At 58.2% G+C, this 13,679-nt stretch overlaps 1 protein-coding gene across 1 annotated transcript in view; it reads left to right on the top strand.

The window, feature by feature from the left end:
- GAREM2 (GRB2 associated regulator of MAPK1 subtype 2) overlaps positions 1 to 11,196 on the top strand; it is a 13,791-nt gene extending 2,595 nt beyond the window's left edge. The window contains 5 exon segments of the mRNA XM_007470796.1: positions 1,269 to 1,409; positions 6,585 to 6,715; positions 7,439 to 8,485; positions 9,457 to 9,626; positions 10,146 to 11,196. Of these exon segments, the coding sequence (XP_007470858.1) occupies positions 1,269 to 1,409; positions 6,585 to 6,715; positions 7,439 to 8,485; positions 9,457 to 9,626; positions 10,146 to 11,196 (2,540 nt within the window).
- Positions 11,197 to 13,679: the final 2,483 nt, after the last annotated feature.

Consider the following 13,679-nt stretch of genomic DNA (forward strand, 5'->3'; position numbering starts at 1 on the left):
GTCATACACAGGATGGAAGCCAGGCCCTTCCTGTAGGTCCTGAACACATCCTCCCCTCCCTCAACCAAATGCACACACTTCAGGGAGTCCCCAGCCATCAGAGTAAACCATTTCCCATTTGGTTGGGTGGCAGATATTTATTAAGTTGCTGAGGGGGCTGGGAAGGAGGCATCCCTCACCCCCACCCTATTCACCAGCTGCAACCAGGAGACGGCTCAAAGGCCTCCTGGAAGCTGGGCCAGCCCTTCTGCTCTCCTGGAAACCGGTGCTGGGGTTGGAGCCTCTGGGGCCCAGGCCCCTCCCGACGGCTTGGCCCTCATGCTTCCCCCAGGACTAGCCCCCATCGCTCTTCTAAACCCAGCCCCTTCCTCTGGCCTTCATCACTGTGTTCCAAAGACTGGGGCGGGGGGGGGTGGGGGTGAAGGGCCGAGGGAGGGCGAGCCAAGAAGCAGCTTCTCTGAGGTGGGATCAGGGGGTATCTGAGACTGTCTCCTCTCTCCTTTGAGGTCCCTTGTGTGCAGGAGACTGTCTGTGGCAGTGGGTGAAAAGAGAGCCCAAAGAGAGCCAGGAGTCAGCTCCTGTAAGCCCTGCCATTCTCCTGACCCGAGTGACCCATAGCTGTGGGGTTCACCATGGACGGCCCCTTCTCTGCCCTCTCTGTGCCCCACCAAGGCCCTCCTTTCCTGGCCTAGGAGCCGACTCGGGGGCTGAGAATTCTGCTGGTCTCAGTTCAGGTGGTTCTGAGGCCCAGCTCAAGTGTCTGCTGCTCAGCACTGTCTCATCCTCCCTCCTGCCCCACACTCCCCCTCAGCTAGTTTACTGCCCCTTCTGTGAGAACTCGGACAGCCTCCATTCAGCGCCTCATACTTGGCCTGTATTCTCTGTTCACATCTCTTCCCACCTCCCTCTGGGCCTAAGGGCTCCTGGAGGGCAGAGGCTGGGCTCATCCGCTGGGAGCCCCTGGCTCCAGCACAGGGCCTGGGACAGCAGGCAGTCCAGTCGAATGATGAATGCAGGACGGAGGCTGGGCCTGTTGCTGGGGCCCCATCAGGAGCCTGAGCCCTGAGAGAGGGGGCCTGATTCAGCCCCGAGGTCACAGCTGGCAGCCTGCCTGTCCCTTGAGCGCTGCTGGTCTGGACAGGGATCGTGGGGAGCTGTCCCCGTTGGAGTCTCGGTGAGGAGGTAGGAGGTCACCCTGCCTATTCTTTCTGCCCCTCCTAATGTTCTCTTTTCTGTCCTTCCTCCTCTATCCTCCTTTCCCCTCTCAGGGGAGTATGCCGAGGGCGTCAGTGAGCGAGACATCCTGCTCATTCACTCCTGCCGCCAGTGGACAACGGTGACAGCCCACACCCTGGAGGAGGGTCACTATGTCATCGGGCCCAAGATTGACATCCCCCTGCAGTACCCAGGTGTGCCCAGCCAGGGACAGATGGCACAGAGCCGGTGGGAGGTGTAGGCAGGGGGGTAGGGGTGGGGAGGTCTTGGAGGAAACTGTTGGTGACTGGCTTTTCCTTAGAGCCACAGGGGTGAGCGAGGTCATGGCTGGCAGGGTGGTGATTAGGGTTAGGGTTAGAGTTAATTAGGGCCCAGTGGTTTTCATACTGTTTTGTGGAGCTCTGGGTTTCTGGTTGCAAACCTTTGATTCCCATTTTGTTTTAAAATAGATTTGAAACTAATGTTAAAAAAAAAGTACCCACACCCTCAAACTGCTACAAATCAAACCTTAACCCTGACTAGAGACCTTCAGTATGTACCATTACATACAGGTGGTACCTCTGCCTCATTAACACTTTTTACACAGACCCTCAAAGAGAATATCTCCTGCTAGGATCCTCTCAGTACTGTGCAACCAAAAGACTTCAAAAACAAAGGGATGCTCAGGCTGATTATGTGGCTGCATCTGCCTGCTCTAATCCTGTTTTTCCCAATTTTTGTGTTAAACTTATTGTTTTCACTGACTGACTTAAGTGAATGTTAAAATTTTAGGCTTTTAAATAAGATTCTGCAGTGAATTTCTACTTTTATCTGTTATATATATGATGCTGATGTCCTAAAGATTTTGCTTGAAGAAAGGATTCTGCTGCTGAAAAAAGAAAGTACAGCCCTTTCGTTTTACACACAATGAAACAGAGGGCCTAAGAAGGGAAGTGACTTGCCCAGGGTCACACAGCTAGTAAGCAGCAGAGCAAGGGCTAGCACCCAGGTATCTTGACTCCTGGGCTCTTGCTTGCTGCCACATCAGGAATGCAGGGTTGTTGTCCCTTGTGTGGGAGGGATGTGAGTCTGGTGGCCCCATCCCAGAGATGCCCCCACGTGAGCCCAGGATCCCACAGCTCCTGCACATTAAACACGTGCTGCGTTTCAGACACTGGGCAGAGCGTTGTTGTCATTGCATCCTCACAGCAACCCTGTGAGGAAGTTTTATCAAGCTCCAGGAGTTAGTAGTTAGCCCAGTTCTGTGTTTATCTGCTGCCCACCCCGCAACAAAGGTTGGAATACTTTGAGCTGGGAAGGCTCACAGTCCCTTCCTCACTCGTATGCTGTTCCCCTTCTGGCGCTGCCTGGGTCTCCCCGGAGTCAGTAGGACAGGACTAAACCCTTTACAGGGCTTCTGCTCTTTACAGCGCCCTGTGCACCTTGTACTCCTGTAGCCCTACAACCCATTTTAAACACGAGGAAACTGTCTCAAGTGTCTTTCTGACCTGGCCTGGAGCCCTTGGGGAGGCCTGCCCAAGCTAGAAACTTCCCAGCCTGGGTATCTGGCCTTGGTCCAGGGAGAGGTCCCAGGTCTTCTTATTGGGATTAAAAAAAAGCAAAGATTGGGGGACTTCCCTGGCGGTCCAGTGGTGAAGACTCGGTGCTTGCACTGCTGGGGGCACAGGTTCGATGCAAAAAAAAAAAAAAGCAAAGATTGGAAAAAGCCTTCACTGACAGAAATATGACTTATTGCGCCATTGCAGTTGTGTCATTAAAAATCCGGGAAACCAAGGTACAGAGCCTCCTGGGGAACTCTGCGTTCACGGGGCTCCTGGCCCTTTCCCCCCATCTCTTTCGGTGCCCTTGTGTAAGGCGGGTGACAGCTGGCCTGCCGAGGTGTCGCATCCCCAGCTCCACCTTCCCGGTTGGCCGCTCGGGCCCCGCCTGGATGGGGGCTGGGTGGCCGAGGCCCCCCCCTAGGAGGGGGAGGGGCTGGGCCGCCGGCGGGTTAATGAGGAAGCTCTGAGTGCACAGCTCCGAGCTGGTTCCTCCTAATGAATTAATAATTGCGCGGGCAGGCGGGCGGAGCGGACTGCTGAGAGAGCCGCGGGAGGCGGTGGAGGGAGAGGGGAGGAGGGCTCAGGGCGGTGCCCTGCAGCGAGTGGCGTGGGGGCCGCTGCTGAAGAGCCGGGTCTCCAGGCCAAGGCCCACCGCCCGGGGAGGCGGGGAGACCGGACTCCTCCGGGACGACCCCCCCACCCCCACCCCGCCAGCTCCCCGCCTTGCCCTCTGCGCGGTGCCTCTCCCCGCGCGGCCCGCAGACCCTGCGGAGCACCGGGCAGATGCGTCCCTTGAGCCAAGTAGTGTGCTTCCACTTTACAGATGGGAAAACAGAAGCCCATGGGGATTAAATAATTTGCTCAAGGCCACACAGGTGGTAGTTGGCAGAGCTGGGATTCAGCCAGGTCTGTCCGACTCCCAAGTCTGTGCATTTACCCACCATTCTTTATGGAGCGTCTGTTATGGGTCAGGTGCTGGCAGGGAGGGGTGACAAACAAGACCCTGCTTCAGGCTGGAAGGGACGGTCGGGGCTGCGTAAACGTGCTCTGGGAGTCACGGACAGGGAGGAGGGGCAGGCCAGGGTGGCGCAGGTCCCTAGAGCCGCAGGGGACCTCGGGTCTTTTGTAGGGGGAGGCAGGAGAGGAAGCTGCCCCCAGTGGGGCTGCAGAGGGAGGAAAAGGCTTCCAGGGGCCAGAGCATCACTCCCGGGAGGTCTACCTTCCTTCCTCGCGGCAGCGATGACCGGTGCCGGGCTCGGGCTGCGGCGGAGGGGGTGGTGCCGGCTACCATGGTTACATCGATCTTCCTTGCCACATCCTCCCCCACCCCCCACCTCCCCGGCTCTAGCCCTGAGTTGGCTCCAGCTCTCCCCACAGGGGGCAGTGGGCACTTCTCCCTGCCTGGCTGCTTGGGGTTGGGGGGTTTGTGTGTGGATATTGGGGAGGCGACTGGGTGAGGGATGGGGGCTACTTTTCTTGGATGGTAGCAGACCTGTGACTCCTGCTTTCTGACCTGCAGATCACTGTTCCTTGCTAGGTCCCCTCCCCAGCTTATCCCTGCTGCCCTCTAGGGCTGTGGCTCATCCGAGGCCTCTTCCTACCAGGGTCTCAGAGTGGTTGGGGAAGGATGGGGGATGGGACGTGGGGTATGTTCCCTCCAGCTTTCTCCTGGGCATTTCCCCCTCTCTTTCTGGGTTATCACTTTTCCTGCTCATAGATATTGATGCTGCAGGCTCTGCCCCTGGCCCTCTGCTCTTCATACTCTGCATTAGGGAGTGGGTGTCTCAATCCGGGTTTCTGGTTGGGCTTTGGGGGCTTCAAGAACCGCCCCCCTGTACTGTATACAAAATGCTTTTTTGTGTGTTCCTGCTAGGGTTACACTGTGGGATTTCTCTGGGAAGAGGGTCCCCAAAGGGTCAAGATCCTCTGTTCTTCCTCTTTCCTGAGCTATTTTGCCTGCCCCACAGCTGACGCTTCCTGTGGGCTGGTGACCTTCTGTCACTTCTGACTAGGCATCCTCAAGTGCTGCACCCACACGCTCGCCTGCCCTAGGAACACTCCCTGCAGGGCCTCACTTGGCCTCCCCAGTTTGGCCGGTGCAGTTTTGGTTAACAGCTCTGCCGTCTCCATTTCTGACCAGGCTGGTGACCCAAGTCCCTTCCTCCACCACCTACTCACCAGTCTGATGAGTTCCTCACCACAGTCTGATGAGGCTCCCTACCTTGAAAGCACCTCTTGGTCTGCTCGTTTTTGTTATTCCCTCAGTTGCTGCCCTGGCTCTTTTCCAGAACTCGTTACTGAGTTATTTACCTGAATGGTGTCCCCGTTATCTTTATAGAGTTTAACTTTGACCTTGGTCTTCCCTTGCTCAGAACACTCCAGGGGGTTTCATTCTTACAGAATAAAGTCCTACCATATGGCATTCAGAGCCTTTCATAACCCAGTTGCTGTCTGCTTCACCCCTGTCATCACCCCCCTCAAGTCCTACCCTCCAGGCACTCACCACTTTGGGCAGGCAGTCTGCTTCCATGACTGTACGTCTTTGCTCATGCTATTTCTTCCATGTGGAATGTCCATTCTGTAAAACTCTTTTCATTCTTATGATGCCCTCAGACTGCCAGGCAGATTTCCCCCAACTCAGCACTCTTTTGTCATGAGTCTGGTGTAGCATTTGTCACATCCTGCCATCACACACTATATCTGGATTTCCTTGTGGGCATACTATCTTACCCAGATGTGTACCCCCTGCCGGGGCAAGGCTAGTGTCTGGCACATAGTGGGTGCTCCGCAAATGTTTGTGGAATGAATAAATGAATGGACTATGACTGCAGCAACCACCAGAGACACTACAGAAGCCAGAGTCACCTGTCTTCTCTCAGTTTGTACAAGACTCTCTTCCTTTTGTGTAAGGGCTAAGAAGAGGCCATCTGTCCAGATGCCAGCATGGTTCACAGCCTGTCTTTGTGCTCACATAGGTGGGCACATAAAAGATGTGTGGCCAGTGAGGTTTGACAGTTTACACAGAGGGGTGTCAGCTTTACGGATTATCATCATTCTTTAAAGTCTGTGTCTGCTGGGGGCATCTGCTGAGCCAGCCAAAACACAGCCCTGGACTGCAGGTTGGGAAGACCTCATCCGAGGGAGGAGGCTTTGCTGGGCTCAGATCAGAGGCCTCTGGGACAGTGGGGCTGGATGTTGGATCAGAGGAGGATTTGGGAACAGATTAGGAATCAGAGTTGCTCTCCCTGGATCTCCAAAGACTGGGGCTGGGCCCCTGGTCTGCCCATTGCATCAGTGTGGGTTAGCAATCCAATGCAGATACATAGAATGCCAGATCCAGGTGGGGCCCAAGAGCATCTGCTCCAGCTTCCTCAGCTGAGGACTCAAAGCTCCAGAGAAGGGAAGGGATTTGTCTAGGGTCATAGCAAATCAGAGTGGGGCTGGGACCAAGCTAGGAGTCAGCACCCGCAATGCCACACTAACGCTTGGTCCGAGGATAGCTCTCTGTCCAAGTGTTTGGGTGCCAGTTTACACTTGGGTTTCTCTGGGCAGGCAGCTGCTAGCCTTATCACACACCCACAAGCTGTCCACTGGGTGAGGGCTGGGCTCTAGTTGCTAGGAATCTGTGCTTACCTCCCTGCTGAGGCTTGAATCAGCTGACCAGCTCCTTCCACTAGTGCAAACCTGCCCTCTGACCACCTGAGTTCCAGAGAGGCTGGCTGAGATGAGGGGAACAAGAAGCGGGGGAAATGGGGCCTCTCCGGATACAGGCTAGGCTCCCAGCAAGCAGGCCTACCCTAGCAGCAGCCTGCATTCCTTCCTGTGCAGGGAAGTTCAAGCTCCTGGAGCAGGCCCGGGATGTCCAGGAGCCAGTGAGGTACTTCAGCAGCGTGGAGGAGGTGGCCAGCGTCTTCCCTGATCGCATCTTTGTGATGGAAGCCATCACCTTCAGTGTCAAGGTTAGTCCTTTCTGCACCAGGCATGGTGCCCCCAGGTTTCCATTATCCTCGGGGGCAAGCCTGACCCTGGTTGGAGGGAGGCCTCTGAGCTCTAAGAGCTAGAAGTGTCACAGTGTGGCTTCTGACAGCCCCTTGAAAGCCTCTGGCTAGGTGTACGAACTTCCTGGAGCTTCCTGCAAAAGGTAGGGAAGCAGGAAGTGTGTGTGGAGGGTCACGGCCTGACTGGGAAGTCTTTCAGGGCAGCCATCCTCTCAGCCAGTGGTGGTGGTAGTATAGCTGTGGGGCACATAGTGCACGCGGTCCCCCAGTTATGCACAGGCGGTTCTTGCCTGTTTATAAACCCTCTGCTTATCCATCAATTCACTTCTCTTCAGAGTAGTCTTGTTGAATAGGTGGAGTATTGTTATCGCCCTAATTGTAAAAAATGATAACAAAAGTTGCTGTATACTGAGTATTTTCAAAGTATTTCATTGTACATATAGTCTATTTAATTCTTACAGCAATTCTTCCAAGTAAGAGTAACTAAGGTCCCGGAGAGGTAACTCACTGAAGGCTGCACAGCCACCACGTGGCCCCTCCAGGATGGAATGTCCTCAGTCAACTGCTCTTGATCTGGTCTTAGCCCTGGGAAAGGCCCAAGAGGAGCGCTGTCCTCCTGGGTCCTGTCCCGGTGGCTCTCCCGGGGCCCTGGCTAAGGCCTCCTGCCGTTTCTGGGATCCCCAGGTGGTGTCAGGCGAGTTCAGCGAGGACAGCGAGGTGTACAACTTCACCCTGCATGCCGGCGACGAGCTCACTCTCATGGGCCAGGCGGAGATCCTGTGCGCCAAGACCACCAAGGAGCGCTCACGCTTCACCACCCTGCTGCGCAAGCTGGGCCGGGCCGGGGCGCTGGCCGGGGTGGGCAGCGGCCCAGGGGGCACGGGGGCCGCGGGTGGCAGCGGGGGCGCCAGGCCCATCAAAGGCAAGATGCCCTGCCTCATCTGCATGAACCACCGCACCAATGAGAGCCTGAGCCTGCCCTTCCAGTGCCAGGGCCGCTTCAGCACGCGCAGCCCACTGGAGCTGCAGATGCAGGAGGGCGAACACACGGTGCGCGCCATCATCGAGCGCGTGCGGCTCCCGGTGAACGTGCTGGTACCCAGCCGGCCGCCGCGCAACCCCTACGACTTGCACCCGGTGCGGGAGGGCCACTGCTACAAGCTGGTCAGCATCATCTCCAAGACGGTGGTGCTGGGGCTGGCGCTGCGCCGCGAGGGCCCGGCGCCGCTGCACTTCCTGCTGCTCACCGACACGCCGCGCTTCGCGCTACCGCAGGGCCTGCTGGCCGGGGACCCGCGTGTCGAGCGCCTGGTGCGCGACAGCGCCTCCTACTGCCAAGAGCGCTTCGACCCCGACGAGTACTCGACCGCCGTGCGCGAAGCGCCCGCCGAGCTGGCCGAAGACTGCGCCAGCCCGCGCCGCGCGCGCCTCTGCCTGCCCCCACCCCCGCGCGCCCTCCGGCCCGCCCGCGCCCCCGCCTCCGGCCCCGGCCCGCCCGGCGACGGCGACCAGGAGTACGTGAGTCCCGACTGGGCCGGCGCGCCCGAGCCCGCAGCGCCAGCCGCCGAGATCCCCTACGAGGAGCTGTGGACGCACCAGGCGGCTGAAGGCCTCGCCGAGGGCAGGACCCGGCCGCTCCCGGGGCCCGACCTCATCTCCTTCGGGGCCCCCGGGCCGCCCCGCCTGGAGCCCGAGGCGGCCCCGCCTCCAGTGCCTCCCAAATCCGAGGCGGTGAGTGGACTCGGTGGAGGCGAGGAGGGGGGGAAGCCGGGCTCTGAGCTCTGTGGGCCCCATCCTCCAGGGAGGTGGCCAGCCAGGGGTCAGGGTTTGGGCTTGAAAAGCTCGTTCTCCTGGGCCCCAGCCTTGGCATCTCCGTCTCCAGCCCCTGGAGTGTATGACAGAGGGTGGCCGAGGTGGGGAAGGGAGAAAACAAGGAGGAAAGAAACGCAGGAGCATTTGTAGGAAGGGATACCAGGGACGGTGGCATTGGGAGTTGTGGGGACAAAGATGCCAGCAGGTCCCCAGACTCAGAGAATTGGGGATGAGCCTAGAACAGTGTTACGCAGAAGGTTCCACAGAACAAGGAGTCCTTTAAGTTGTCCAGTGTAAAGAAGGTTCTATGGTGACATAAGTTTAGAAAATGTAGTCTGTGATGCCCAGCCTTCCCCCTCCTCACTTTGGAGCCACAGAGTATTGGTATAATAAAGGCTCTGAGAAGTCCTGCACGAAGGAAGCCCGTTTATCTGTGTTTAACACAGAATTTTCCAACCGAGCTTGTCCACAGACTATGGACAACACCTATGAACATCCCATGGAGTCCACTTTTGAGTGTCTGACCTATAAGGCAGGGAGCCAGATGGCAGATACTTTTCCTTCCCTTTCTTCTCCTCATTACACGTTTTTCTTATTTCTCTCCTTTTCCTTGGGGAGGGAATATGTCTACTTAACTGATTGTTTATCTACTTCTCTATTTTTTCTTACATTCAAGATGGATTTCCAAGGCTGCAGGAGACAGTATATGTGTTGTCGGCTCTCGATGAGCAAAACGGGCTGGAGAGACGAGAAGGGGTGGGTGGGTGGGTGAGGAGCTGGGGTGTAAGGCAAGGCAGGCTCTTGGCAAAGTGGGGCAGTGTCAGTCCCAGACGCCGCCCTGGCCCAGCTGCCTGGGGACCAGGGGTGGCGTCATGGCCCTGTGCTTGCAGGTGAAGGAGGAGTGCCGCCTGCTCAATGCCCCTCCTGTGCCCCCCCGAGGTGGCAGTGCCAATGGCCGGCTCTCGGGCAGTCCCCCGGTGCCCCCACGCTTCCCCAAGCTGCAGCCTGTCCACTCCCCCAGCTCCAGCCTCTCCTACTACTCCTCAGGCCTCCAGGATGGGTGAGCCCCTTCCTTCTCTTGGTCCTGGGCCTCCTCAGGTGGACTGAAGCGGGGGAGGGTGGGGAGGGGAGCCAGTGCTGAGGAAGAGGAAGACTTCAGGCCCGGGGTTCAGAGGTTCTGAGCAGCACCTGAGGGAGGGGCCCTGAGGTCCGGGGGCCCGGGCTTCCTGCTTCAGTTCACTCCTCTCCTAAATGATGACAGTCGGTTGGGAGTGTTGCTCTGTTTCCCTCCAGAGTGGGCTGTGCCACAGGGTGGAGTGCTCCTTGCTATTGAAAATTTTCTATGTAATTCAGTTTAGTTTAATTTTTCCTGGGGAGGGGGGTGCCGGGAGAAAGAATAGGGCAATCTTAGAGGGCCGCAGGCCTCGGGGGCTGGGGCACAGGCCAGCGCTGCTGAGATCGGAGCAGTGGCCTCTGGGACCTGGTGGAGCAGTGGTTTGCTGTGTCGTGTGTGTGACCCTGTCGCGTTTCCCTCTTGCTGTGCTTACCCTTCCATCTGTGTCTGTCTCTTTGCCCACAGGGCGGGCTCCCGCAGTGGCAGTGGCTCTCCGTCACCGGATACCTACTCCCTCTATTGCTACCCATGCACCTGGGGAGACTGCAAGGTGGGCGAGTCCCCCAGCCGCCCACGCCCGGGACCCCTGCCCTCGACTATGCAGCCCAGCCAGGCCTCCCGGGCCCTTGTAGAGCCCCTGAGCAGTGGAGCTGCCTCTCTCTGGGGGGCCGACACCCCAGTCAAGACCTACCACAGCTGCCCGCCTCCATTCAAGCTCTCCCACCCCCAGAAACGCTTTGCTCCCCTTGGAGCTCTGAACCCCTTTTCCGGGCCTGCCTACCCTCCAGGCCCTTCAGCCGCCTCCTCTTCTGGGCCCACAGCCAGCTCAGGTCCCCTGGCTACCTCCAGCCCCGCTCATTCCCCGGGCCCAGGCCCTCCAGGCCAGGCCTGTTCAGCTGCTGCCTCCTCCTGCTGTCCCACCTCCTCCTCTTCCTCTGAGCGGCAGACACCCGCCCTGGAGCCCTCTGATCCCTTTGAGCTGGGCCGGGGCAGTTCTCCAGAGCCGGAGCTGCTGTGCTGTCAGGAGCCCAGAGCTGTGAGGGCTCCTGGGCCTGGGCCTGGGCCTGGGCCTGGGCCTGGGCCTGGCCTTCTGCCACTTGGACCCCCCAAGGCCTCTGAGCCTGAAGGTTTGGTGCTGCGGCAGGTCCCCGCCCCCCTGTCCCCCGTGGCCCTGCAGGGGCCCGAAGCAGGCCGAGCACGACTCCTTCTCACCCAGGGGCGCCTAGAAGGGCCCCCGGCCAGTCCCCAGGATGGGGCCACAGGCTGGGGCGGCCGGGATGCCTCCTCCTGGCAGCCCCCCGCTGACCTGTCTGCACTCTCCCTGGAGGAGGTCTCGCGAAGTCTGCGTTTCATCGGGCTCTCGGAGGACGTGGTGAGCTTCTTTGCCCGAGAGCGCATTGATGGCAGCATCTTCGTGCAGCTCAGTGAGGACATCTTGGCAGATGACTTTCACCTCACCAAGCTGCAGGTCAAGAAGATCATGCAGTTCATCAAAGGCTGGCGGCCCAAGATCTGACTTCCCAGCTTGGGGCTGCACAACTGGAATTGTGGCCCGGAGGCCCTGGGGGGCCAGCCCGGGGTCTGCAGGGTGACGGCACTCCCAGAGGTGGGGCCTACCTGCAGGAAGAATCCTATGCCAAGACTGAGGCTGCTAAGCAGCCACGGAGAGTGAATCCAGGGGAGACACACTTGCAAACGGGGTCGTCTGGGCCAGAGCCCTGCATGCATCTTGCCTTTCAGTGTGCAGAGTACACGGGGAAGGGGCTGGAGGCACCGGTGCACACCCGGGCCTGGTGACACATTGCTGTGATTCCCACGGGCGTTCAAAAGCGGGCCTTCATGGTGACCTAACAGCCCCCTCCGTCTTACTGCAGAGCTCCACTGACAGCTCGCACTTCTTATCTTGTAGGTGCAGGCTGGAGACAAGGCAAGAAGATGGTCCATGATCTAAGCACAAATTCCCCAAGTGCCCTCTCTCCTCTGTGCTCTGTGGGCTTTTGGCCTAGCTGCCCCAGAGTCGCGGTGCCTATTTCTGTATGTCGGGGATGCCCTCCTTTCCCCTCTGCTCTGCTGTGTGTTGGGCCCCTGGCCCTGAACACAGGTGTATCAAGTACAAGCCTGTGCCACCACACCTGAGAGGCTCCACCTGTGGGTTCTGGTTCTTGGGTGATGGCTTTGGACGAGCACAGCTCTGCTCTTGACCTGCTTATCTAGTTAGGGAGGCAGATGCTCCCCCAAGTCGCCAGCGCACTGGCTTCTGCCGCGAGCTGACTGCAACTAGCCCTCCATCCTGCCTGTCGGGTCCAGTCCATGAAGACTCTGTGCAAGAGCAGGTGGATTGAGGGCAGCTGCTCCCTGATTCTTGAGGCAAGTGGCCTTCCATCACTCCCATCGGTCTCCTGCCCCATCACTTGACCCTGGCAAACACATGTGTCCCTTCCTGGTTTTCTGTCACTGGCACAGGTGGGATGGGGAGGAAAGAGAAAGCACGATGGCTTGGGAAAACCTGCTTTTTTCCTCCTGGAGCTCAGTCCTCTCGCACTTGTTCACCTGCTTCAAAGCAGGTCTTTGTGCCCTGTATCTTGAGCACGGTGATCTGCCAGCACCCAGAGCAGGTTGGCTGTCGTGTCCGGCCCGCCCCGTGCTCATCCCCACCTCACCTACCAGAAGCACACTAATCCTCCTAGTGTCAGGCCCAGGGGTTATCAGCCTTCTCGTCTGCCTTACCGAGATATTTATCTCCTCTGTTTTTCTGTCTTAAGAGGAGCAAAGCTGGGCTGTTGCTCGTGCCTCAAGCAGGCTGCCTCAGCGCTGAGGGCAGGGGAGTCAGGAAGTAGAGCCAGAAACTGGGATGCCGAGACGTTGGGTTTCCTTGCCGATCACTCAGTGAATCCTCAAGGGCTAGTGAAATAAATGCTAGACCACTGAAGAGTAGTGCAGGTGGAATTCTGGGCGTCAACTGCGTTCTTTCAGAGGGCCGTGGGGACAGACTGGCACAACGTATACGCCCGTGGGCAGGAGAGGCCTTCGGAAATGCTGTGTGTACACGGCCCACTTGCTCCTCAGAGGCAGCTGGTGGAGTGGCCTTCATTCCCTTCTGAAAACCCCTCACCAGCCCCTCAACTACAAGAACCCTCAATTCCCACGGATGTTTCAACATAATTCACACCTACCTAGTGCTGCTAAGTGGAAAGGTCATACTTCAAAGCTCCAAGCCACTACCCAGGTTTAACTTCCTGCCCTGTCCAAATACCTGCCTAGAGGCTGCTCGCACCACCACCCCCCGCCCCCCGCCGCCGCCTAGAGGCTGCTCGCACCCCCCCCGCCCCAGAAGCCTGTGAATGGCCTTGGTGTAGAGGACCAGTTCTCTACCTTCTGTGGGTCACCTGAAAACTCCCAGCTCGGAGATGCCTTGGGTTTAGAGTCTGGCTTCCTAGCAACCAACTGTGAGTGTTGTGTATAGAGGCTGCTCGCACCCCCCCCGCCCCAGAAGCCTGTGAATGGCCTTGGTGTAGAGGACCAGTTCTCTACCTTCTGTGGGTCACCTGAAAACTCCCAGCTCGGAGATGCCTTGGGTTTAGAGTCTGGCTTCCTAGCAACCAACTGTGAGTGTTGTGTAGAACTGGAGCTGAGCTTCCCGCCGGCCAGTCTCCATAGCAGAGCTATCCAGGGGGATATCTGAAGTGCTCACAGCTGGAGCAGAGGCAGGAGGAATTGGTGACACCTCAAAGATGATACTGCGCAGTGTGATGGGACTTGAATTATGATTCTGCACGCACACGGCACGGATCCTTCTGCCAGACCCAGTGAGGAGCCCAAAGCTGTTTACCTGGACTGGGCAATGCTTCTGCCAGAACACAAGTGTAGGAACTTTCCACACTGAGGGCAGGGGGAGGGGAAGAGTGGAGGCTCTAGCACAGGGGAGGTGGCGGTGGGTCACATGGGATGCCTGTCATCACTGTGCAGGCATCGTCCACCTTCTGTGCTCTGGGGCAGCCA

Source organism: Lipotes vexillifer, unplaced genomic scaffold, assembly GCF_000442215.2.
Source record: "Lipotes vexillifer unplaced genomic scaffold, Lipotes_vexillifer_v1.1 scaffold717, whole genome shotgun sequence".
Lineage (NCBI taxonomy): Eukaryota > Metazoa > Chordata > Mammalia > Artiodactyla > Lipotidae > Lipotes > Lipotes vexillifer.